Here is a 27,775-nt window from a genome sequence, read left to right as displayed (position 1 = left end):
AGCACTGGGTTGAGACTTTCCCCTTGTCTAACTATTTGAGTTGTTTCAAATGTTCTGACTGTATATTTAACATTCTTACTGTATTTGTTGTTTTCATGTATATACTTTTTGTTGCTTCTATCAGTTCGTCACTTACTTGTTTCTTTTTTAGGCTTTCCCATATGTCTTTTCTTTTGACTAAGTCGAATGCTTTTTCCATGTCTATAAAGCTCAGATATATTTCTCTATTTTTCTTTAAGGCTTTTTCTATTACTTGTTGCATGGTGAATATATTATGGTCTTGTGTGTTGTGTCCTTTCCTGAATCCACTTAGTACGTCCTCTAATTTATGTTCTATTTATTTTCTGGTTTTCCTTTCTATTATGGTTTCGTATACTTTTGCTGCTACACATAGTAGTGATATACCTCTATAGTTCTTACAGTCTCTTGTGTTTCCTTTCTTGTATATAGGTATAATTACTGCATTTGTTCATTCTCTGGGTATTACTTTTCTCTTCCATATTATAACATGTATTATATATGTATAACAATTATTTTTCTTTTGCTTTTACTCCTATATATTTCATCATTTCTGGTGCTACTTCATCGCTTCCTGGTGCTTTTCCAATCTTTATCTTTCTTATTGCTTCTTCCAGTTCTTCTTTTTCTATAGTTTCTGAATTTTCCGTGTTTCTCATGGATACTCTCTTGATGTGGCTTTCCTTCTCCATTGTATTCGCTTGATTTCCATTCAGTATCGGCTGGAAATGTTCCCTCCATCTTTCCATTCTTGTCTTATCGTCATTTATTATTGTTCCTTCCTTGTTCATTATTTGTTTCAGTTTTGTTTCTTTGTTGCTTCTTAGGTTTTTCAGTGTTGTATAAAATAATTTTACGTTTTCTGTGCTGTTTTCTTTCATTTTTTCTCCGAATTTTTCCCAACTTTTCTTTTTCTCTTTCTTAACTATCTCTTTAACTTTTGTTCTTTGTCTCTTATAATTTTCATATTTTTGTTGTGTTTTGTCTTGTATGTATTATTTCCATAATTTCTTCTTTTCTTTTATTTCTCTTTTCACTTCATCGTTCACGATTATATTTTTTAATGGCCATCAATTGCTATATACGTGTTAGACATTACGTAATTAGTGTTGGCGTAATGACGTAATCGACTATTTTTTAATACAAACCGAGGTCACGGGACACCTAATTTGAAAGGTCTCCTAATCGGCTTCGCAACGATGTATAATTCGAATATTTATTTTTACAGGGTTAACCAAAATGATGTACATAGTTACGTATGATACGAAAGTATGAAATACATTCATTAGTTCAGAAACAAACAGCTTAAAAAAATCACCAACTGCTATATTGAAATAATTGGTCAAATGAAATGGAGCTGCGTAGGACACGTGGCAGAACAAGACAACGAAAGATGGACGAGAAACATTGTACATTGAAGACCACGCGAACACAGATGTAGTAGAGGAAGACCACAAAAACAGGGGTTAAACGACATCAAAGCAAAAGTGAGGAGAAACGGGCACCAAATAGTACAAAACAGAGAAGAGCGGAGAACTTGTGAAGAGGCCCTTGTCCAGGAGTGGACGCAAATAGGAAGAAGAATTTCTTTTTTATTGCCTTCCATGCCATTTCTTGTTTCAGCCATCACAATCATCATCATCATCATCATCAATGGTGCTACAGCCCTATGAAAGAGCCTCGACCTTCCCAAGTCTATTACGCCAGTCAGTCCTATCCATTGCCAAGCGTTACCAGTTTGCTGCGCCTATTTTTCTCCCATCCTCATCTACACCATCCTTCCATCTAAGTTTTGGCCTACACCTATTTCTACTTCCTACAGGTTGTGACATAAGGATTCTTCTAGGAGGGTTGTTATGCTGTGATCTTGTTAGATGTCCTGCCCATCTTAGTCTTCCTATTCTTATAAGAGATACTACGTCTTTACCACCAAATATATGTTTATATCTGTGGTATACCTCGTAGTTGTACCTCCTCCTCCAAATACCATTTTCACAGATGCCATCGAATATTCATCTCAGTATCCTTCGTTCAAATATAAGCAGAAGGTTTTCATCTGCCTTGGAGATGGTCCATGTCTACGATCCATATGTCAACACTGGTTGTATAAGGGTTTTGTATATGGTTATTTTTGTTTTTTGGCTTAAGTTTCTGCTTCTCATATGTCTACTCAGTCCAAAATAGCATTTATTCGCTAGGATTATCTTTCGCTTGATTTCTTCCGTCATGACGTTCTCCTTGGTGATCAGGGAGCCAAAGTATGTGAATTTGTCCACCACTTCAAAAGTAGAGTTATCAACAGTAAATTGGTGACCGATGTTTCTGGCTCTATTGTTGGGTGTTGATGCCAACATCTTAGTTTTCTCCTCGTTTACTTTCAGGCCCATATTTTTTGAGGCATTTGAGAAGGTGGTATACATTTCTTCTAGTTTACGTGTTGTGCGGTCAACTAGGTCCACATCATCTGCATATGCCAAAATTTGGGATGATTTATTAAAAATATGTCTTCTGTTGTCTATTGGTGCATCTCTGACCGCCTTGTTTCAGCCATATCGATACATTTTTGGCAAAGTAACGTAAGTGACATTTGTGGAGAAAATCATGTTTTTCCATTAAACTAACACTATTATTGTTTAGAAGGTACTGCCAAAGTGTAGTAAGCCTAGAATTACTTTAAACACAAAATATGTATAGGCTTACTACACTTTGGCAGTGCCTTCTGAACAATAATAGCGTTAGTTTAATGGAAAAACATATTGATGGATTCGACCGTTACTTGATGGAAGTTCATTTTATCTAACAATAAAACACTGAAAACGTTTGTTTTCTATACTTCCACAAAATTTATTATAACTAAGTGACTACAGCTGTTTCGGCTGTAGAAAGGCACTTCGCCGAAACAGCTGTAGTCACTTAGTTATAATAAATTTTGTGGAAGTATAGAAAACAAACGTTTTCAGTGTTTTATTGTTAGGAAAAACATATGATTTTAAAAAATGTCACTTACGTTACTTTGATAAAAACGTATCGATATATTGGTTTAATTTTTCCTAACACTTAATTTTTCCGTGTTTAGATTTCGCTTTTTGTCTACTTATTCTCCTTTGCATATAATTTTACTTTCCTTGGAGTCACTTGACTATAAACAATATGTTTTGTGTTATTTTTTGGTAAGTTTCTTCGAATACTTTAAGCTTTAATCGTGTTTTCATTTGTCTAGTTTTTTCTACTGTTGTAGACAATAATTGTTCTATTGTTTTTACAGCATACTGTCTCTTTTCTTTATTATTCCATAACATTTATTTGCGAGCATATGTTTAGTATCGGCACTTATAAGTTTGTTAGCTATTCCCTTTGATATTTCAGTATACAGTGGAACTCCGATAAGTCGGCCTCCGATAACCCGAAAGTCCGGCTAACCCGGACCGATATTCATCAGACAACACAAACATTTTTTCACTTTGACCAAGTTTCTTACCAAGAAAGAAACAATACTGTATACAACTGTACGTAATTTAGATGTACTGTGCATATGTATTTCATGTTTTTGCAATTATAATGGAGTTTATCTGTAAGTATACCGTGTTTTATTAATTTTTACCATATTCTCCGGCTAACCCGGATTTTCGAGAACCTGGATCGGCCGCGGTCACGATTAATCCGACTTATCGAGGTTCCACTGTACTTATATTAAGTTCAATCTGATTTTCATTGTTTAAGTTACGAGTTGTTTCAGTGGTTTGTAATAAAGGATAACGTGGAAAAAATCGCAACTTCGACAACACAATTCAACTAAATTATTGTAGCAATTGTCAGAATTTGTAACATTCAGTGAAGATAAAATTATTGGCGGTCTCAACAAAGATTTATTTTTAGACACAAAATACAACAAAAACCACTAAATCAATGACTCTCACCAAAACAAAATCAGCATTCCAATGTAGATCTCTCAGTCATTCTTGAACCAATAATCTCACAACTTTGTCTACTACTAAACAGTGTGACAGGTTCTGCCGATCCTATAACTACTGTCCAGGAATATACAACTGCTTGTTACCCCTAACTGATATACAGGGTGAGGCAGATAAAGGGCCTATTAGAAATATCTCGAGAACTGAAGGTAAGAAAATCATGAAAATTGTTATACAGAGGTTTTGAGGTGTGAACTATTTAATGAAAATATTTTGGTCTCTTTGCTACTTCCGGTTATACCGGAAGTTGACTGTAACTTCGTTTTCTTAAATGGGACACCCTGTATATTTTTACATTTTTGGATTCTCCTCGATTTCTTCTTTCTTTAAATATAAGGTTTTGTAATATTATACAGGGTAGGTTAAAAGATAATTACGTTTTCTTATTAATTTCGTAGCAATATTCACACCCTGTAGGCTTGTAGTAGTTTGACATAATAAAATCTATTTATGTTCAAATGATTTTTAATATAGTCTACTATTGTTAGGAATTATTGGTATAGTTAAATTTTTCGTTTTAGTATACAGGGTTGGTCGAAACTCGGAATGAGTATTTTCTGAGTTTTCTTAAATTGAACACCCTGTATTTTAGTATTGTAATGAAATGCTGTTTTATGGTACATTTTAATTACTTAAGCATTCCCTATACCTAACTGCTTTAATTTGTGAGTTATTGGTGATTCAAGCAAAACATTAATTGCAACACAAAATATGTGAAATTGCATTAGGTTGGCCGTGAAAATATTCAATCACAAATAATTTTTTTGGAAATAAATACATATTAATCTAGACTGATACTTAAAATTGCCAATAATGGTTGAACTGTCAAAATACCATCGAAGTTAAGATTGTTGGTGCCATTAACAATTAGGCACAAATTAAAGCAGTTAGGTATAGGGAATGCTTAAGAAATAAAAAAGTACCATGAAATATCATTTCATTACAATACTAAAATATAGGGTGTTCCATTTAAGAAAACTGAGAAAATACTCATTCCGAGTTTAGACCCACCCTGTATACTAAAATTAAAAATTTAGCTATACTAATAATTGTTAACAATAGTAGACTATATTAAAAATCATTTGAACATAAATAGAGTTTATTATGTCAAACTACTACAATCCTACAGGGTGTGAATATTGCTACGAAATTAATAAGAAAACGTAATTACCTTTTAACCTACCCTGTATAATGTTACAAAACATTATATTTTAAGAAAGAAGAAATTGAGGAGAATCCAAAAATTTCAAAATATACAAGGTGTCCTATTAAAAAAAAACGAAGTTATAAGCAACTTCCGGTATAACCGGAAGTACCAAGTAGATGAAAATATTTTCATTAAATAGATCAGTCTTCAAAACCCCATTATTCCAATTTTCATAATTCAGTTACCTTTAGTTCTCGAGATATTTCTAATAGGCCCTTTATCTGCCTCACCCTATATACTTAGATTGGTAAGCCAAATATATCCGCTCATAAAAGAAAGGTCTCTAAAAATAAGAATAAACAAACTTAACAAAAATGAATAACCATTTTCAATTTCGTTGCAAAACGAAAATACAGCCGAACCATATTCTAGTCCAATCAGAGAGTGCAGCAAGCACCTCTACCGGTTTCGAAACTTATTAGTCTCTCATCAGGAGGCACATATGCTGCTCTCCCCGATCCAACCAAAACAAAAACCCGGCATGCAGTCCCGGATTGCAACGAATGAAATGGCATAGATTCCCTAGCGGCAACTGCTAGCAAAAAGACTAAGTTTTCACTCTAATGGCATATAAAAAAACATAATGCTATTCTACATCCCACCAGGATGAAAACAATGGGAAACTTCTCTGGTTACACCTCCGAGGCTTCTACAATTTGCAAGCCATACGTATGCTGAGACTAAGGAAGATCAGGAAATTCTACAATTTGCAATTCACGTCCCATCTGCTCAGCGCGGTAAAGTTCCAACGAGAATAGTTCCCTTCGTACTCCAATCAGAGTAAATGTAAATCAAAAATGAATAACCATTTTCAATTTCAAAACTTAACAAACAGATACCGAATGTGATGTAAATCAATCCCAATTCCTTTCATTATATTTTTATTATCTAGTAACATTTAGCTCGATTATTCAATGGAAGTTAAACGGATTCTTTTATCGATTAACAATGTTAGAGATAATTATTAACAAGCATTCCCCGGGTATAAATTAGCAACTAGAGTACAGCAACGAGTATGGATAGTGAAATAGTAAGTGAATACTCACCATGTAACAAAATCGTGAATCAAGTTGAAAGTGTTTTGCTTATTTAAAGCGAGTGGTTCCAATCTCTTTCTAAACTTCGATCTGTTATTGTCGAAAAATGACATAATACCTAGGCAGGCCCACCGAGAGGGCGGTACAGCCGGTACATTTTACCGGGGCCCGGCGATGTAAGAGGCCCGGCGTCGACCAGGCCAAAGACGTAATTTTTCCCGTTTTTTTGCTGTTAACTTTCTGTGTCTAATTAATTTTTTTCGGAATTGTAAAAAATCTTTACAATATATTTAGCAGTGTTTCTCTACATTCAATGAGTTCCACTCGTTAGTCTACTATGGTTGAAAACATTAAACCACTAGCACATAAATTACCTGGAATTAATAAAGCTGAAGAAGAAGTTATAAATTTAAATATAACAGCGAAATTAAAAACAAATTAAACCAAATAAAAAATACATTAAGAAATTTGAATGTATACTAATGTCATCGATTTGGTTTAAAATTTTAACAGCAATAAATCGCAGGAGTCAAATACTACAGTGCAGACAGATAATTAGAGATATTGAGATTAAAAATATGTCAGGACTTCTAGAAGATTTTCAAAAAAATCAGAAATTCATGATCTTCCATTGTTGAAGAATCTAAATTAGTTGCCAGCAATTATGGAATAAATCCAGAATTTACATCAAATAAAGAAAAACGGCGCAAGTAGCCTGCGAGATTTTTTGATGATTGCCTGGGCCTAATAGTGACGCATGACGCGACTGATAATTTCGAGTCCAACGCAATATTTCGCTGTGAAATATTTAATATTGTCATATATTGTATAATAAGTAATTTAAACAGAAGGTTTATTTTAAGAAGGTAACATTTCATGGACATTCCGAGATAAAGATGACGACAATCAGCCCTATTCTGTAACTTTTAACAAATCGAATAGAAATGACCAAGTCGAATCGTAATTACCCAAAATCGGAATTTTTGATATCTATCGCGTCATTTTTGTGTTTGGATCGGTATTCTGTAACTCATATCGTAATCGAAATCTCTGACTTCTATTTCACGCGGTTCTGAGGAGGTGGCAACCGCGCAGTAACCAGCGAAATTGTGTTCTGTGACCTATTTTGTTACTTGAAATATGACACCGTTGCCATTTCCTCAATGTTTTCATACTTTCTTCATACTATCCTCAAAGTTTTGAGAAGTAAATAAAATATTCGTGTAAATACTGGATGCAAAAAGCTCAAAAGAGGATAAATGGTTTTAAATTAAAGTTAATTAAAATTGATATAAAAAAGAAGATAAACTGATAAATAAAAAAGATAAGTGAAGATAAGAAGTATAAATGCTTTTAAATCAAAGATATTTAAATTGATGTTATTAATTCATTATTATTAATAAATTATTTAAAATTGATATTACTAATAATATGCAATCTTTAAGATTCGATTCCAGTTGAAATAACTGCTAAACACCTTTTCCCAAAAATGGCATCTTTTCTATAATTTGTTCAGACTATGAGCGTTGACTGATAAATATACAAGTATACTGGTATAATATTTATTTATCAATTAACGCATAAGAAGTCTATCGTATGCTATTCTTGTGCATTATACAATTGATTGCAATTGTACAAGAAATATGCGAACAAGATATGGCAACAATGTGAATGGGAAACATTCAGACGCCAAGTAGCAAATAAATAAGGTTAGGTCCAATTATTCATACTCGTACAACATGTCTACATGAAATATATATAGTTCTCTAAACAAATAACACCACAGACTAAAAATTAAGCAGCTAAAAAAAGGTACAAATACTATAAATAATTATAAATAAGTAAGTAGTATGTAATTAATTATTTTTATATATAAAATATAAACGTCAAAACAAAACAAAATGCGCTTGCGTCAACCACAATTCCGATAATCGAAATCTCATCTCGACAGGGTAAATGCTGTCGAAGTGATTTCTATTCACATTACGATTGTAGAGATTCCGAAGTAGTTATGGAATACGGATTTGGACTATTTCTATTCGACTTGGTCACTTCTATTCGATTTTACTGACTTCTATCATCGAAATGAGTTACAGAATAGGCATGAATATTAATATATTGCGCGATTTTTATAAGAAGACATCAGTGAAGAATTGGTAGATCAAATTTTTGCTTCACTGCAGCATCGATTTGGCTTGTAAATTGTAGAAGCCTTGGAGGTGTCACCAGGAAAGTGTACCAATAAGTTTTTCAATTTAAAAATCTTTTAGTAATATTTTTAATATTTTCAATATTATTAATGTTGCTTTTAGGATTGAAAAACTTCATCTTTCAATTGCCAGATGACGCTAGTCACCTACCCTATTTGTTTCAGTTGCAATGTGTGGGAAAAGCTCTCGGTGCTGGTCAGTTAGGATATGGAGAACAAGCCTGCGCTCTCTCCGTTGAGATTTCAATAAAAATCGAAAATCGCGATTCAGAGAGCTGGATTGCACTCCGTATTCTAATTGAAAAGTAAGATTGTTTGGCCTTCGCATTGCAACTGAATAAAAATGGTATACATTTTTATTTTGTAGTCGTATTACTCCGTAGAGTAACTAGGTGCATTTTCCGTTGGAACTTTACCAAGCTGCAGACGGGGATGTGAATTGCATAGTGTAGAATTCCTTCCCTTTGTCTTCACTGCAGCATCCATTTGGCTTGCAAATTGTAGAAGCCTTGGAGGTGTCACCAGGAAAGTGTACCAATAGGTTTTTCAATTTAAAAATCTTTTAGTAATATTTTTAATATTTTCAATATTATTAATGTTGCTTTTAGGATTGAAAAACTTCATCTTTCAATTGCCAGATGACGCTAGTCACCTACCCTATTTGTTTCAGTTGCAATGTGTGGGAAAAGCTCTCGGTGCTGGTCAGTTAGGATATGGAGAACAAGCCTGCGCTCTCTCCGTTGAGATTTCAATAAAAATCGAAAATCGCGATTCAGAGAGCTGGATTGCACTCCGTATTCTAATTGAAAAGTAAGATTGTTTGGCCTTCGCATTGCAACTGAATAAAAATGGTATACATTTTTATTTTGTAGTCGTATTACTCCGTAGAGTAACTAGGTGCATTTTCCGTTGGAACTTTACCAAGCTGCAGACGGGGATGTGAATTGCATAGTGTAGAATTCCTTCCCTTTGTCTTCACTGCAGCATCCATTTGGCTTGAAAATTGTAGAAGCCTTGGAGGTGTCACCAGGAAAGTGTACCAATAAGTTTTTCAATTTAAAAATGTTTTAGTAATATTTTGAATATTTTCAACATTATTAATGTTGCTTTTAGGATTGAAAAACTTCATCTTTCAATTGCCAGATGACGCTAGTCACCTACACTATTTGTTTCAGTTGCAATGTGTGGGAAAAGCTCTCGGTGCTGGTCAGTTAGGATATGGAGAACAAGCCTGCGCTCTCTCCGATAAGATTCCAATAAGAATCGAAAATCGCGTTTCAGAGAGCTGGATTGCACTCCGTATTCTAATTGAAAAGTAAGATTGTTTTGCCTTCGCATTGCAACTGAATAAAAATGGTATACATTTTTATTTTATAGTCGTATTAATCCGTAGAGTAACTAGGTGCATTTTCCTTTGGAACTTTACCAAGCCGCAGACGGGGATGTGAATTGCATAGTGTAGAATTCCTCCCCTTTGTCTTCACTGCAGCCTCCCCTTTGGCTTGCAAATTGTAGAAGCCTTGGAGGTGTCACCAGGAAAGTGTACCAATAAGTTTTTCAATTTAAAAATCTTTTAGTAATATTTTTAATATGTTCAATATTATTAATGTTGCTTTTAGGATTGAAAAACTTCATCTTTCAAATTTTTCGTTTGAGAGCGATATACAAGGATAACATTAGTGAATCTCAACTTTCTTGGAATCATTATTTCCTAACGTCGTTATTGCGATAAGAAGATTTTGCACATTACCGGTGACTGTCGCAGAAGCGGAAATATCCTTTAGTTTTCTTTCTCGCATAAAAAAAGTTATGAGATCTACAATGAAACAGGATCGGTTAACTAGCCTAGCAACATTGTGCATTGAGAATGATTTGGTAAAATCATGCGATTTTTCGAAAATTATAGACATCTTTGCCTATTAGAAAACTCGAAAAGTACCTGTATTAGAAATATTTTCTCTATTATAAAAATATAATCAAAATTTAATAAAACTTATATTTGAAATGTTTCTTTTGTTGTTTATTATTGATAATTTTATTTCTATAAAAATTAAACAATTCTTTTCTCTCTTCACTTTTTGCTGGGGGCCCGCTCTTCACTTCTTACCGGGGCCCACTCATTCCTCTCGGCGGCCCTGTACCTTGGTGCCCAAAAACTAACAACAGCGGCAATAGCCGCTTAAAAACAGCGCTAATCAGACTACGCCTATAATACTAAAGGCTAACACATTCATACCTTTTCACTAACAGTGACCCTCATGGTGACCCATACATCATAATATCTTATGTAATTGCTAGTAACCTATGGTCGATGCGACATTCTTCTGTAAATAAAAAAAATCTCTCACCTAAAAACTGTTCAGCGTTGGCCGAATGAGCAGGTTGTGATATGGTAATGGGGTTTTCGTGAGCTGCCAACCAGCTGCTCTCATCAGCCGAGCCGTTTTCATCCTGAGAACCCAAAGATCTGAGTTTGGAGTGCAACCTCCTGGCGAAGGCTTCCGCCCTTCCCCTGCAAGACATCGCCAAAAATGATCCTAATCCTCCACACCTCTCTCCCTCGGACGTCATGGAGTCGGCAGGTTTTCTGAAACATAAAAATAATTTATTTAGTTCATTTAATTTCTTCTATACTGAGTCAAACTTTAACAGTTTTGATTGATTTCTGATAATTTTTTATACTTAAGTTTAATTTAAAATTAGCTTAAAAATTTAACCTGCATTGGATTTATTTCTGCCCTCTTAATATAATATTTGTAATGACTATTTTCCTCGTTTCACGAGGACGCCATTGGTATATCAAGCACTATTAAGTGTGAACTTTACTACATACTTAAAAAGGGTTTTCACCATTATAACAGAGGCTTTAGCCTTCTAATGTTTTTACTATGTTTTGTGTTGACAATTACTCTTCCATTTTGAACCTCCTATAAGACAAAAGTTTTAACCATTGCAGATAATTATAAAAAACAAATTCTCTTAAAGTATTATTATGTATATAGGAAGCTCTAAAGGTGGCATGCAACATGTTGAAAGTACTTAGCTGATTCTAATAAAAAAATTTATGCACGATCAAGTTTTTTGAACACACCTGGTGCTGGTTTGGCCGCCTATATTTTAGAAGTGTGTACAAGTCATACAGTCCTTTTCTAATATTAAAGTCTTCTTCTTTTTGTAGAAACATGACTGTGTGTTTTTTCAATGTTTCTCTAGTAAGTTCCTGTTTCATCGTTTTCGTGGTCTTCCCACCGATCGTCTTCCTATTGGGGAACCGCCTCTCGCTGTCTTTACTACTCTATTTGTTGTCATTCGGCTTATGTAGTCATTCCATTCTATTCTTCTGTTTCTTACCCAGTTATTAATGTTATACACCTTGTATCTCCGTCGTATATCTGTACTTCTAGCTCTGTCCCATAGAGTCTTACCATCGATTTTTCGAAGAGTTTTCATCTCCGCTGTTTCGAGCAATCTTTTTGTCCTCTCTGTGTCGGGTCGTGTTTCTGCCGCGTATGTCCTTATTGGTCTGATGACTGTTTTGTAAATTCTGCCTTTCATTTCCTTTCCGATATTTTTCTTTCTCCATAATGTGTCTTTTAGACAACCTGCGCTGCGGCTCTGTTTGCTCTATTCACTTGATTTTCCACTTCTGTTTCGAGCCTTCCGTAGCTACATAATGTGATGCCTAGATATTTAAACTCAATCACTTGTTCTATTATCTGACCCTCCAGCTCCAATTTACATCTTATTGCATTTGCTGTTATAACCATGCCTTTTTTGGGAAATTATTATGATAAATTTTCTTGCAGTTATGTTAAATTGGTGCACCATACGTTGTAAATCACCTTCACTTTGAGAGATTAGTATTGCGTATTGCATCGTCCGCATAGCAGATTATTTTAAGTAGTTTTTTTCCAATTTGGTATCCCTTTTTAGTTCTTACTTTTTTATTATTTCATCGATATAGGTTGAACAATAAAAGACTCAAGGAATCCCCCTGTCTTATCCCATTGCCAGCTTCTATTGGGTCAGTTAGTTCTTCATCTACTTTTACTTTTATTGTGTTAGTATGGTAGATGTTTTCGATCATTTTAACTATTCCTAGAGGTACCTCTCTTGAGTATAACAAATAGATAACTTCCTTTAATTTGACCCTGTCAAATGCTTTTTTAAGGTTCACCAAACCTAAATATGTCGGTTTGTTGTATTCGAACGATTTCTCTTGAACTTGTCTTATCATGAATATTGCGTCAGTGCATGATCTTCCCGACCTAAAATCTTGTTGTTCTTCTGCTAAATTAATAATTTCATTCAGTTTGTTTGTTAATCACTTTGCTTGTTCATTTTAATATATAAGAAACACTACATTTTAAAAATTTATTTTTATGTAAGTCAGATTTTGTTTTGGTTGGTCAGATATCCATGCTGGTCAGGCGATCGACTCACATTCGCTTTACTGTCGACTGTTTTCGTGACAATGATTGACCCTGGCCTGGGATAGGAAAACAAGAAAGCTAACGTAAAAGTTTAAAATTATTATAAATGAATCTGCTATTTAGACTGGAATCAGTTGGCGTATAGGATCAACCTACTAATGCGCCGTACAGCAAGAGATGGGTGCTTGCGCCTCGGTGATACTCCTCTATATTCCTTCTTTAAGGGCGTATACTTGTAATGAACGGGTATACACATACGATCTTATTTTACTTTGATCTAAACTTAATTTTTGATCTATAATTAATTTAACTTTGATTAACTTAACTTTGATCTATAATTCATTTGAAGTTGATCTTCTGAGTATTTAAATTTAATCTAAAGTTCCAAAAGGAAAAAGTTTTCCTGTAGTTGGCTGTATACCATGTAATACAAAAAACAGTAAAATCTTTTATAAAAGGTATATATTTAAAATCCCTAAAAAGGGCTATATCACAATCACATAACTAGTTTTCGACTGGTTTACCAGTCACCATCAGTGCTTACGTGAAATTTACATGCTAACCAAGATATAATTTAACAAAAATATGTGGGTCAAAGCCCTCTACAATTAATCCGTCAAGGAAACATCGTTTGAAAATGCTAATTTAAGCATGGATGTTTAAAGTATTTTACTACTATGCCCCAGGTAACATCTGAGCTGTGGTTTGACTTGTTCACATAGTGAAAGTCACCATGGTCACTTGCTGCCATACTTTCACCGTGTCAACAAGTCAAACCACAGTTACCTGGGGCATATGAGTAAAATACTTTAAACATCCATGCTTAATTATTTTATTATATATTAATATAGCATTAATTGTAAAGGGCTTTGACCCACATGTTTTTGTTAAATTATTACTTGGTGGTTAGCATGTAAATTTAACGTAAACACTGATGACGACTGGTAAACCAGACGAAAACTAGTTATGTGATTGTGATGTAGCCCTTTTTAGGGATTTTAAATATATACCTTTTATACAGGATTTCACTGTTTTTTTTTTAATCTAAAGTTGATCTAAAATTAATCTAAAATTGATGTAATGTTTATTTAAAGATTATATTATAGAGTAAGCCACACCGTGCTAGACACATACATAGGTAGGTACCTAATTGCTATGCTTTTGAGCTAATCCGCTCCGTTCTCAGATGTGACTTTTATCCCTGTCATGTTATTGTGAAGAAACTATTCAAAATAATTGTTTTTCGATACAAAAAAGAATGTGTGTGTACTTTGTACGCACGTAAGAAGTTATACTTCTATTATATAATTTCAACGAAATAAATATACTTAACAGTTTATTTGTATTTTATTTAAATATTAAACTAACTTTCTTACCTACCGCTTTCAAAAAATTTTTATTAAAACAATACCAAAAATTAAGAAAAAAACGAAACAAGAATATGAATCGTCCGGGAACCACGGTACACACGGGACCTCTCGATCTCTGGTCCAATGCTCTACCAATTAAGCTATCAAGCCCCGTCTACGTGACGTCTCGGATATAATTACACATCACGGTGACAAATAGATCAAGTGAAGTATAAAAATGTTATAGTAGATATTTTATTATCTTAGTCCCGAGGAAGGAAGGTAAATCCAAAGACACAAAAATTATAATAAATAATACATTTACTAAAAACACTAATATATTATTTTAATGGCTTATTTGCGCTGATACATGCATAACTTACATTACATTATATACTGTCTGTGTGCGCATGCTCCCAAAATTATAAAATTTCACTCTTGATCGTAAAGAAGTATAACTTCAAAAATACATTAGTTAGTAGTATTATGACTCTGTTTTAAAATAACTTTATTCAAACACTAAGAATAGTACAATAGTTTAAAACTTTTACAACTTTAACAAAATGACAACTAAAAATGTCAAAATTAAATCAGCTGGATTTAATGCAACTGATTTATTATTTGTCAAGTTGCTATGTTAACATTCGGTTTCTATACATTTTCTGTCGTTCTAAACGTCACTTGACATAAAAATAAACATTGCAACAAGTGAAGGGTCCAGGACTGTAATAGCTCAATATTCCTATGTGTCTAGTATGGTGGCTCTTACTGTATAGTTGATCTAATAGATATCTATATTCTGGGAGATAAATAAAAATTGTAAAATAAATTTTTATTTTATGTACTGGAACCTACTTTTCGGAATATGATTTACATTCTGGAGGTCTACAAATAGAAATTTGTTCAAAACAAAATTGAAGATTAATTTCCAACAAGTTACATAAGTAATTGAAAAACTTGTAATGCATCCTGATTTATTCAGAAACATATACTTAAAAAAAAGATAGTGGATGCAAAGCAGAATTGGCTTACGGAAACATGTGAAGAGATAGAAGACTTACAAAATAAACCTAATGACAAACTTCTCACAAGAGACTAAAGGAAATAACTAGAAATATAAATATGTAATAGACAGTGTGGCATATTAATAAGCATGTATGATAGGGTCTTGACAACATTAGAAGAAATATTCGGCGAATAGGAAACATATTATACAAAATCTATTCTCATTCAACAGGTATAGTCGGTTCGCTAAACTGAGACACAACTGGCTAGTGATTTTAGTAGGTAATATTATTTTTGTTTTTGGTCAATTTTGTTAAAATTACTAACTGTTTAGTAATTATTTACTAGATTACTTACTAAAATCACTAACCATTTGTGTCTGAATTTAGCGAACCGACTATAACAAAATTTTAACACACATTTAAACATTGATAATAATAATTTACCAATTCTAAGATCAGAAGGACCATGTTAGAATTGAAGAAGATTTAAGACGTATGAATAGAGATCGTGCACTTGCAGAAATTATTATAAAACGGAAAATTTCTTATCTTGGATATACACATATTCAGGCACGAGAGATATATCTTCAACCAACAAACAACTAAGTTTTCAATCTAATAGCACATAAAACAACATCCAAAAATGCTATTCTACATCCTACCAGACTAAAAACAGAGAGAGCAGCATATGTGCCTCCTGATGAGAGACTAAGAAGTTTCGAAACCGGTAGAGGTGCTTGCTGCACTCTCTGATTGAATTGGAATAATGATGCGGCTGTAGTTTCGTGTTGCGACGAAATTGAAAATGGTTATTCATTTTTGAGATATAACTTCCTTCAACTAATAATGGATGGAAAAATAGAAAAAAGCGTGGTCCTGGAAGACCACAAATGACCTGATCACGTAACATCAAGGATTAGACAGGACTTGACCTCCAAACCGTAATAGAAACGCACAGAGTAGAGATGAATTTGGAGAAGTAATCGACAATCTCCTTTTAGGAGGGACCTAAAGAAGGAGAATAATATGGTACTAATATTTGATGAGTACATGGGAACGTGTAGCACAGAAATGATCATTAAAGGTGTATAAGGACTCTTCGCTTTAAATTACATTTAAATGGTTGAAACATCCACTCAATTCTCTAGATTTAGCTCTCTCTGCCTTCCGATCATATCTCAAAAAATTCATGCGTGGGAAAAACCCTTCAGATTCTTAATTCACGGACAATAAATTCAAAGATTGCTTGAATAACTGTTAAATATTAACTGTATTACAAACTATAACCACCTTCTAAATCATTATACTCCTTGCCACCTTTTCACTAAAACTTGTCACTATTGTTCTTTAAGAAAAAGTACACTACAATATTAATGGCAACACTATGTTGTATATATTTACTTGTACATTAAATACAGAAATCTTTGCCATTGCAGTTAGTTGTTATGTTCTGATAGTTATTTGTTTTTATATAAATGAATAATGATTTGTTGAAAATTGGTAACAGCTAGATGATAATAATAATCAATCTTGAATTGTAGATACTTGCAAAATTGGTTAAATGATGTCTCCATAATATTTACTAACACTTTTATCGAATTTATCAGTGTTTATTTGATTCGTGAGAATAAATATAAATGAAATCTCTTCTGCAATAAATTTATAAACTTTTCATAAGTAATACGATATTAAAGAGGCAGTGTTGCCAAACGTAATTGTTGTTCAATTTTCATAATGCTATTAAATAAATCTGGTAGGTAATTTGTCCCTGTTTCTCATAACGTTGTCCATAATTCTTTAGGGCTTTTGGCTAATTCCATTTCTTTATATTCATTTCATACCCTTAGGGCTTGCCCATATGAGGGCAGTTTGCCAACGTCGACTGCGCGGTTTACCTGTTTTACTTGATCTCACCCTAATGCCGCCTTTGAAGTTACCAAGAAAAACAGGGGAAAAAAGGTAAACTGCGCAATCGACGTTGGCAAACCGCCCTCATATGGACAAGCCCTTAGTCCATATAAGAGCGGTCTGCCAACGTCGACGTCGCGTTTTACCTGAAAAATCCAACCGCCGCGGTTCAAGTTAGCATAGAAACAAATGCAACCGCTCATCATCGTACATAATATGCAACCGCGAGTTTAACAGCGTTCAAACTGGTAAATCGCGGCGTAACCGCCTGCATTTGTACGAAGCCTTTGACTTTTGAGTTAATCAGTTTTCTGATTTCAATTCAATTCATTTTATTTGAAAACGTGCCAATAAACTTTCCTCATAGTCCAGAGCGCAGCTGTTTTGAGAAATGGTCCGGAACATTGTTTAAATAATCAAAATGTCAAAATATGAAGGAAAAATTCGATTTTTTATTGGTTTTTTGATTATAACTTTAAAACTATTCATTTCTGAGAAAAGTTGTACTGACATAAAAGTTGCGTAATTAAATTTCTTACAATATAGAATTCGTTAAAAATTTAAAAAATAGACACCCTTGTTGCAAAATAGCAATAATTGCGAAAAAAAAAACATACAAAAACAAGTATTCTCATTTTACGTTTTTCAACCATTTATGCTAAACTTAGGATCTTCATATTTGACCCAGAAAAACTTTATAATATAGTAAAACTACACTGTAAATTTTATTAAGATCGGTTTAATAGATTTTGCAAAATAAATTTTGCAATCCAGCTTTCGCAAAAAAAAATTCATTTTTTTAAAATGTTGCAGGATTGAAAATAAAGCAGATAGCAAGTTGAATTTTTTTTGCTTATAGAAGTGTACTGTACCTTTCGTTTGCAATTTGCACAATTAAAATCGATTAATTACCACGGCGTCAAGAAATTTTTTAAATAAACAATAATTTTTGGTGCTACGCGCAGGACAGCGGTGTTCAATTCACAGTTGATTTCCACCAAAATTTCTTCGAATCGATATCTAATATATTATTTTCTTACTCTATATTTTGATGCATTTTAATAATTTAATTCCACAAAAATCGAACTAATTTTATTGTTTTGTGAAATATTGTTTAAACAATTGCATATGTTTAAAAATAATAAACTTATATTCTCTAAGTTAGAATATATGAACAAAAAAAGTTTTTGCTAAAAAAAGTGTTATTTCAAAGGAAAGAGTATGTGTTTTTATTTTGCAATAAAAAAATTTATTTATTTATATCGAAATGTAATAAAAATTAAAATGTATCAATCATTATCAAAGGCCATTGGAATGCCCAATAAGAGCCAACTATCCGCTGTCCTGCGCGTAGCACCAATAATTAATGTTTATTTAAAAAACTTCCTGCGCCGTGGTGGTTAATCGATTTTAGTTTTGAAAATTGCAAATGAAAGGTACACACTTCTATAAGCAAAAAAAATTTCAACTTGCTATCTGCTTTATTTTCAGTCCTGTAACATTTTGAAAAAATGATTTTTTTTTGCGAAAGCTGGATTTCAAAATTTATTTTACAAAATCTGTTGAACCGATCTTAATGAAATTTACAGTACTGTTTTACTGTGTCATAAAGTTTTTCTGGGTGAAATATGAAGGTCCTAAGTGTAGCATAAATGGTTGAAAAACGTAAAATGCGAATATGTACTTGTTTTTATATGGTTTTTTCGCAATTATTGCTATTTTGCAACAAGGGTGACTATTTTTTAAAATTTTTAACTAGTTCTATATTGTAGTAAATTTAATTACGCAATTTTTATGTCAGTACAACTTTTCTCGGAAATGAAAACTTTTAAAGTTATATTCAAAAAACCAAGAAAAAAATCGAATTTTTCTTTCATTTTTTGACATTTTGATTATTTAAACAATGTTCCGGACCTTTTTGAGAGGGAGGATAACTCAAATATTATTATTTGAGTTATTTTCAAGCAATTTCTGCAAAAAAATTTGAGTCGCCTCTCAACGTCTAAATGTACTAATATTTTTACAGATGCGCCCTGGTCTATCAACAATTATGGTCTGTACATGGCCAAGCTCCTTCTCATCATAACGAACTTCCCTAAGTCTCTAAGGTAAATTAAATAAGCAATTTTCTAATAGATAGATAGAAAGGTAAGAACCAATTTCTGCTAGATTACCAGAATTAAGTACAGTGGACTCCTTCTTCTGGGACTATATTGAAGATCTAGAGTACCGTGAACCTCCAACAGCATTTAATGGTCTAAAGGTTAGCATTAGAAACGCACTTCACAATATTCTTCCACAAATGCTTATAATCGTGAGCAGCTCACTTGAGAAAGTCTAAGTGATCTACTTAAGTAGGTCACTTGAAATATAAAGAAATTCACAAAAAAAACACCTAAGAAAAAAGATAGTGGAGCTAAATATGAAGAGATAGAAAACTTCCTTCTACAAACTGTTCCACAAGAAAATAAAGGAACTAACTAAAAATAGAAATATTATACAGTGTGGCGTACTAACCAACATGGATTGGGGACAACCGGAAAGAAAACATACATTAGAAGAAATAAATGAGAAAGAAAAGACAGCAACTGCCGTCTGCAGTTACCGTCTGCCGTCTGCGGTCGTTGTCGGAATCGTACCTTAAGAGGATGGGTAAGTATTTTCGGCTGCAATGCTATTCAAATGGGGATTCATTTTTTTAGAATCCTGAGAAAACTATTAAGTATTTATGAAAAATTTAAACGCAGAATGAAAGATTACGTTATTAGTGAGGGCCGAAAGTCCCTGAGAACTTCTATAATGTTTATTTTAATAAGTTACAGAAGTGAAAAACTAAGAGAAAATTTAGTATGATTTTTAATTTCAAATATCTCAATCAAAATAAACTTTTTATTTATTCTAAGGGACCTTCGGTCCTCGGTAATAATTTAGTATTTCATTCTGCGTTTAGTTTAAATTTTTTAAAAGTATTTATTAGTTTTTTTAGGATTCGAAAAAAATGGACACCATGTCCGTGGTAATATTTTCCAAATCTATCTTTGTCTTACAACGCACTCAGTTGAATAGAATATTGTCAGCATATTGTCAGTCAGACATTGACAATCAGTGACAATAATTTTAAATATTTGACATGGCATCGGGAATATTTTGAGTTGTTGATTAAATAATATTGATATATAGTGTATTAGATAAATAATTGATTTAAGACGTGAACTTAAAAACAAGTTATTTATTGTCTATTATTTGTGGAAGATCCAAGCAGAGAATACATCAGGATACCTATATTCTGTGATCTAAGTATTTTGTTGTTAAAGATGTTCAAAATTTTAAGAGTTCCATAGTAACAATATATTATTAAAAAATCACTTTAACACTTTTCCTCTTTTCTCGATTGAGTATTAGTTTTTGTTGTATATATAAATTATTACAATCACTGAATACATAGTTAGTGAAAAAATTATCACATTTATTAACTGAATTAATAATTTGCAATTATACAAATACAGTTATCCAAGAACATTCAAAAGCCACCTCTTTAAGTTAATGATGACATTTTCAAGTAGAATGACATTGTAGTAATATGTTTACATATCCATACCAGTGTGAATTTTACTACACGTAATTTGCCGTGTAAAGACAGTAAAAGTAGGGATAGCAGTAAATTATTTGCGAATTATGTACCCATGGCCTTAAGGGACTTTCGGCTCTCGGTAATAATGTAATCTTTCATTCGGCGTTTAAATTTTTCAAAAATATTTATTAGTTTTTTTTCAGGATTCGAAAAAAAAATTAATGCTTTTAAAAAGCATTGGCCCGAAATATAAAAAAAACTGTTATGTATTTGTTGTGAAATTAACTAATTTTTATTATTTTTACGTTACCTTAGTTTCGGTAAGTTTAGTTTTAGACTAAAAGGGCTATTATAAAATCAGAGGAATCCGAGACCAAGTTAACTGAAAACAATTATTCTCAATATTACAATTGAGTCTGGATTCCTGCGAAACTTCTGCATCTGGTTTCGAAGAAATATCCTCAACCTCAAATCTAAACAATCAACAACCGAATTAAATCTGGAACTGACTACCGTTAGCAAACTAAATTTTAACGAGAACTTTAAATATAATGATCTGAGTACTTGGCCACTTCAACTAAATTCTACTTAGGGCGATGCCACATTATGCGTTTTGATCGGATGCGGTGGAGACGCATCCGTTTCCAACGATACCGGACCAACCTGTCACACTATGCGTTTAGTCTCGTGCAGTTGTAAGCGCGTACCGATGTCTCAAAACGCATCCGTTTCCAACGCAACCGGACCGACCTGTCACACTATGCGTTTTGACTGGATGCAGTGGAAACGTATCCGGTCAAAACGCATAATGTGGCATCGCCCTTACAGTGTTCCTTGCCCTTGCTAACCCTTGCATTTGATTTCTCGATAACAAAAGAAATTAATTCTAATTTCAAGTAGGTATAAACGAGATTCGGAGTATAGTCATTTTAATAAAACATTGTGTCTTGTGTTCAGGAAAAGTTGAAATCGAGAAAGTTTGTAACGTTATCTTATTCAAGGGGTAAAAATAGGGTAGGTATTCTGCATCTTATTCTACACAGATCAAGTCAAATCGTCCTTAGCAATAAACAACAGGTCCTTATAACTGGAAATATTTAAGTAAGTACCTACAGCATGAAAATTATACTGAAGATTAAATTAATTTTATTAAATGGTCTGAGGCAGGGAAAAGTTTTTGAACTGTACAGTAATTGATAAAAATTTTCACGCAGGTATTGCTATAGCACGGGATAGGGGGCATCCATAAACTACGTCGTTGAGAAGAGGGAGGGGGCTTGCTTATTTCGACGAAATACGACAGGGGGTGGGGGTATGAGTGCACATTCGACGTCGTTTAATATATTGGTATATTTAAATTGGTCGCTATTGCCTCTATAAATATAATTTTTTACTAGCTTTTACCAGCATTAAAGTATCAGATATTCATATAAAAACGTATAGTTTTTGAAAAGAAATTGAAAATAAAACAAAACGTTTACGAATAAATACACCTTTATTAAAATTAAAAAGAATTCTCTTATAGATAATTTTATACATTTCACACAGCCTTAAAATAATATTAGGTAGCACTTTTGTACAGGACAACAAACAATAAGACATTGTTCTTTGGGTTTAAACAAGCGCTTCTATAATATACAGAACAACGTCTGGAAGCAAACAATATTAAATTGTTAGTTCATTTATGTGCTGCATACTGTGTGTGAAAAAATAGTTCTGAAAGAATGAATGGAAATAAAATATTGTGTTCTATTTAGTTAGTAAGTCGTATTTATACTTAGAGAAGATTTATACGCAAAATCTTGGTCCAATGCTATTTAAATGCATTCATTTTTTTCGAATACTCAGAAAACTAATAATAAAAATTTTTGAAAAATTTAAACGCAGATTGAGAGATTACATTATTACCGAGGGCCAAAAGTTCAGTTACAGGGATCAAAAAAGAGAATATTTAGTCTGATTTTTAAGTTCAAAAATTTCATTCAAAAAAAACCTTTTGTTTATTCTAAGGGACTTTCAGCCCTCGGTAATAATGAAATCTTTCATTCTGCGTTTATATTTTTTTTCAAATATATTTATTAGTTTTCTCAGGATTCGAAAAAAGAATGCATTTAAATAGCATTGGACCAAGATTTTGCGCCTACGCCCTTAATTGTTCTTGTTATGATGCATTCGCAAATAAAGTTTCAAGGTTGATTAAAAAAAACAGAAATAACATTGAATTTTTTTAAATCACTGAAAGGGGGGTCGTGAACTGCAATGACGATGTCGACATGGGGGGGGGTTCGTCTGTAAACGACGAATTACGACGGTGGGGGGAGGGTATTAAAAAGTCCAAATTTTTTACGACGTAGTTTATGGATGCCCCCATACTGGAAAAATATGTTATATTGTTATATTTAGAAAAACATAATTTGGCTTTTCGTGGTTCATTTCATTTCGTTCGTGGTCCATTCATTTTTATTTAAAAATAATGAAAATTGCTTGGGGTTGGTTGAACTTGTCATTAAATATGACGTTACTTTAGAATAATCAATGCTTTAGATTAATATATTCATCGAATAATATCAAATGAAACAGTAATTGCTTTCAATAATAATTGATGTTTCATATTCAGTAATGAATTGCAGTAAAACAATACAAATAGAGATAATTACATTATTGGCATCTTCTCTTCATGTCTACCTTTGTATTAAGGGATCGTGGTGCGAATCTCATCAGGGGTAGGAAATTTTTCATTTATTAAAAATTAATAAGTGAAATTGTTTCTATCCTTGTGGGATCGGTACTCACCGGAGGGACCGCAGACGTTCGGACAAAATTAGCATCTATTTGGAAAGACAATTAGTACTAAAGTACGAAACCTTTTTGTTTAAACGGAGGTAGGGATGGCGCGGCGGTTGTAGACAAAACACCGGTTTTCGGTTATACCGGTTTTTTACTTACTGTTTAACGTGGCTATTATAACAGGTCAAAAAACTGATTTTTCCAAAAACCGGTGTTCAGTTTTTCTAATTAATAGCCAATACCTACCCAATATGTTACAATGTTTCATCTACATTGCACTTTAGTTTGCGGCACTCCATTCGAACCGACATAAATATTATCGATATTGATACTATCTAAAGAATATATCCATACAAAGATAATCAATTGATGTATAAACGGCGTCGGCGTGACTTCGTACTGTGTAGTGGGATGAGGAAAGAGGAACTGGAAGTTGGAACTAGCCAATTGTAATCGAATAAAATTTCACCTTTCGCGACGGGCGCAAAATATTTGACCATTTTTTCTCTCAATTCATTATTTTTTTCCAGAAGTAACTTATCCGGTTTTTCACCGGTTTAAAAAGAAAAAACCGGTTATAACCGATTCTCGCGGAGTAAAAAACCGGTTATAGGTTATAAAAGGTTATTTTTCCCACCCCTAGCTCTACAAGAAGCCAGTAAGACAGCAAGTAGAGTTAGAACGTTATTTACCACAAGTCACTTACCTTTTGTAAACGTTTACTTGAGTCATATTTTACTTTCCTTGCCTTAAGATATGACTCAAGTAAACGTTTACAAAAGGCAAGTTACTTGTGGCAAGTAACCTGCTCACTTTACTTGCTTTCTTAAGCCTCGGTTTCCTCGAAAGCGGCACCGACAAACTGAGAACGTAACACTGCGATGAATGACGTCATAAAAAACTGTACCATGCAAAATAATAGCGGTGGTTTCCAAGGATGCGTTGGAAGCCACCTCTTGCTGAGTTTGCACATTCCATTGGCGCAGTGAAGAACCTTGAATTTTTCACCGTAATCTGACGTAATTCATCGCAGTGTTACTGTCACAGTTTGTCGGTGCCGCTTTCGAGGAAACCCAGGCTTTACTGGCTTAATGTATAGCGGCGTTAAAGGAAGTGGCAAGTAAGCTTACACTTTGTATAAAAAACGAGTATTATCTCTGTTTCTAAATTGTAAAGAAAAATCCAATTAATTATTTAAATTACGCAGATTAAAATATTTGGTAATTAGATAAGTGAAGATTTATTATAAATCGTGGACTAATTAAGTGCTTATTAGCAACCAACAATCTGTGGCATATTCCACTGTTGATGTTGACGGTTGACCACAAATCTGAAAAACAATAAACGATATCGACTTTTCACTCCATTAACGGCAAAAATGACCTAACCTAGAAGGTTATACTGGTCAGTTCAATCATTATTAAATTGTTTCAATGATAAATGCCTTGTCGTTTTCTAAAACGATTTAAAAATACGTTTAAATGTTGTGTCCACGATAAAAGATTTATGAAGTGAGATATTTTAAGACAGTAAACAAAATGGTTATGTAAAAATAAAACTTACTGTAAAATCGTATTCAAATCGTTTAAATTTAAAAGTTAAACAATGTCAAAAACTAGAAAGACGGGTATGGCATATGTTCAATTTCAACAAAAATGTTTATCGTAGATTTAAAGATATTTCAGAAGATTTCCCTACTAGATTATAGATCGAAAAAGCCAGTCATGTGATAAAAAAAACTTTTCTTTTCCTTTTTACAGTATACTATGAATATGGGCTTCTACTATATAATATGAGATATTTAATTAGTTATCTCCCCATGTATTTTTATACAAGGTGGATCGAAACAGATGCATTTTTTATTATAGGCAGTTTATTTTACTGGCGGGCACTAAATAAGAAAGCAGTTTCCGTCAGTATATGATCTGACCAGGTTTATGACAATTTTTTTGAATTTTATGGACATTGATAACCAAAACCTCTGTTTCGTTCGTGGGTTCGGTGGACCTTTTAAATTATTAACAATTTAACGTAAAAATGCACCATTTTAAGAACTTACCGTGGCGGCAAGGGAAGCTTAGCCTCCCCATAAATTTTTTACACATTATGCTACACTGTTTTGTTTACTTTGCTATTTTGCTTCGCGTTAGAGATATCGGAAAAAGTCTAGGGTGCTCGGTAAAAAGAGTATAAGTCAAAAATGGTCAAAATATTATTTTTGCAGAATAAGACTATAAAGGACTATATCTTTACCTTGGTATCAATAGAACAAGTCAATATGCTAATATAAATTAAATAAAATTAATTGGTCTTTTTAGTACAACTACTTAAATGAACTTTTAATTTGGTAAAAACAGTTTATGTCAACTTATACTGTTTGTACACTTCGAGTTTGTGAACTATTCTTGGCTCTAATAGTACATGTCGACATGTACTGTTTTGACCATTGATACTGAATAATATCCAAATAAGGCGGTCGACTTATACTAAGACGATCGCTTTCAGATACGTGTCAAGCTTACTAAGCAAATATTACTCTTTTCTGTACGAGATTTTCAAGAAACAACAGATAACTATTCGCGTTTGGTTGATAACTAAACCGTGGGAATTTTACCAATTAAAAATTACACCTAATAGGGACAGCGGGAATAAGTAATACTAACTTCTTACGTAGGTTTAATTTGATAAAAATAGATGAGTAAGTGGTTTATTTTCTGGACCACTGTGTAATGATCGTAACAAACATGTTGCATATATTGTTAGCCTTATAGACTCCGAACCACCTAAAACCACTAGAACGACGTTCTACACCTTCGGCAAAGAATTAAGGATTTGCATGAAATTTTAGTATGTTATAGTTTACTTCAAAAAACTAAGACTTGATTTTTAAAAAATTGTTTTACCGTGCCGTTTAATTACTATTAAGGGTCAAAGTTAAGTTTAAACATGGGCTCTTATGGGAATTCTTAAAAAGTTAATAACTTTTGACCCAAATTTACGATTTTTAATTATTTGTGCTTAAATTAAAGGTTTTTTTTGTAAGGAATAGCATATTAAAAAATGAGGATTGTTTACCGTACCATTTATTTTTAATTTATTTATTACAATTAATTCCGTAATTTATTCTGTAATTTCCGTAATTTATTATAATTTATTTTTATAAAGTATTCAATACTGAAACATATGATTTGAGTATTCTGCTATAAATGCATTGTTACCAACTTTCGCTTGCATATAAGTTTCCCCCCCTTTCCTCTGAGAAGCATACCCCGCAACGAAGGTGTAGAACGTCGTTTTAAAGGTAAATGGCGCTAGAATTCAAGTTTGTAAAAAATGTTTTATGCACACATTTGACGAGACAAATATGTTTATTATACTGGCTCTTGCAAATAGGGATTCAAATATTTCAGGGAGAATAACTGATGACCAACGTGGTCGTGATCCTTCTGCTACAAGCATAATGAAGAAAAAATTAATGCAGTGAAGTCCCACATAAATTCTTTTCCGCTATATGAATCTCATTATACTCGACGAGAAAGTAGTAGATTGTATTTGCCATGCCATCTTAATCTTAAGATAATGTACAAATTATACTGTGAAGAAAATGAATCACCTGTCTGTAGACCTATCTATGAAAGAGAGTTCCATAAAATGAACATTTCATTTAAAAAAACCTAAAGTAGATACGTGCCATAAATGTGATGTGCTGAGTAATAAACTCAAAGTTACTGAAAGAGAAGATGATAAAACTAAAATAAAAGATGAGATAAGTATTCATCACACTGCTGCAGACAATGCATATGTTATGAAGAGCAACGACACAGAAAAAGCAAAATATGGTAGTACTTTTAAATTCTTCACTTTTGACTTGCAAACTTGTCTCCCAACTCCATATGTAAATTCCTCTGTTGCCTTTTACAACAGACAGTTATGGACATACAACCTACCTACATATTCATGAGAATGGAGAAGGAAGTGTGGCATGTTACATGTTGCACGAAGGTGAAGGAGGCCGGGAAGGTAACAATATAGCTACATGTATTTATAAAGAATTAATATCACTAACACCACATGTTTCCAAAGTAACCCTGTACTCGGATACATGCGGTGGTCAGAACAAAAATTCACATGTTGCTATGATATTTTTAGTAGCAATGCAAAATATCACTAATTTAGAAGTTATTGACCATAAATTCATGGTGAGTGGGCACAGTCATATGGAGTGTGATATTGATCATGGATTGAGCGAAAAGCAAAAAAGAACGGTTAAGTGTTCCA

At 33.0% G+C, this 27,775-nt stretch overlaps 1 protein-coding gene across 9 annotated transcripts in view; it reads right to left on the bottom strand.

Annotated features, from left to right (window-relative positions):
- Positions 1-27,775, bottom strand: part of LOC114329316 (glycogen-binding subunit 76A) — a 294,793-nt gene that overhangs the window by 44,391 nt on the left and 222,627 nt on the right. For 8 of the 9 annotated variants that reach the window (XM_050656801.1, XM_028278362.2, XM_028278357.2 and 5 more), the window contains exon 2: positions 10,791-11,029. In XM_050656801.1, the coding sequence (XP_050512758.1) occupies positions 10,791-11,029 (239 nt within the window). Of the gene's footprint in view, positions 1-10,790; positions 11,030-16,521; positions 16,545-27,775 lie in introns of those variants that run through there. The other variant, XM_028278364.2, reaches the window with a different exon arrangement.

The sequence above is a fragment of the Diabrotica virgifera genome, chromosome 7, assembly GCF_917563875.1.
Source record: "Diabrotica virgifera virgifera chromosome 7, PGI_DIABVI_V3a".
Taxonomy (NCBI): domain Eukaryota; kingdom Metazoa; phylum Arthropoda; class Insecta; order Coleoptera; family Chrysomelidae; genus Diabrotica; species Diabrotica virgifera.
Note: the sequence above shows the minus strand (reverse complement) of the source record. Positions and strands in the feature narration are given on the sequence as shown.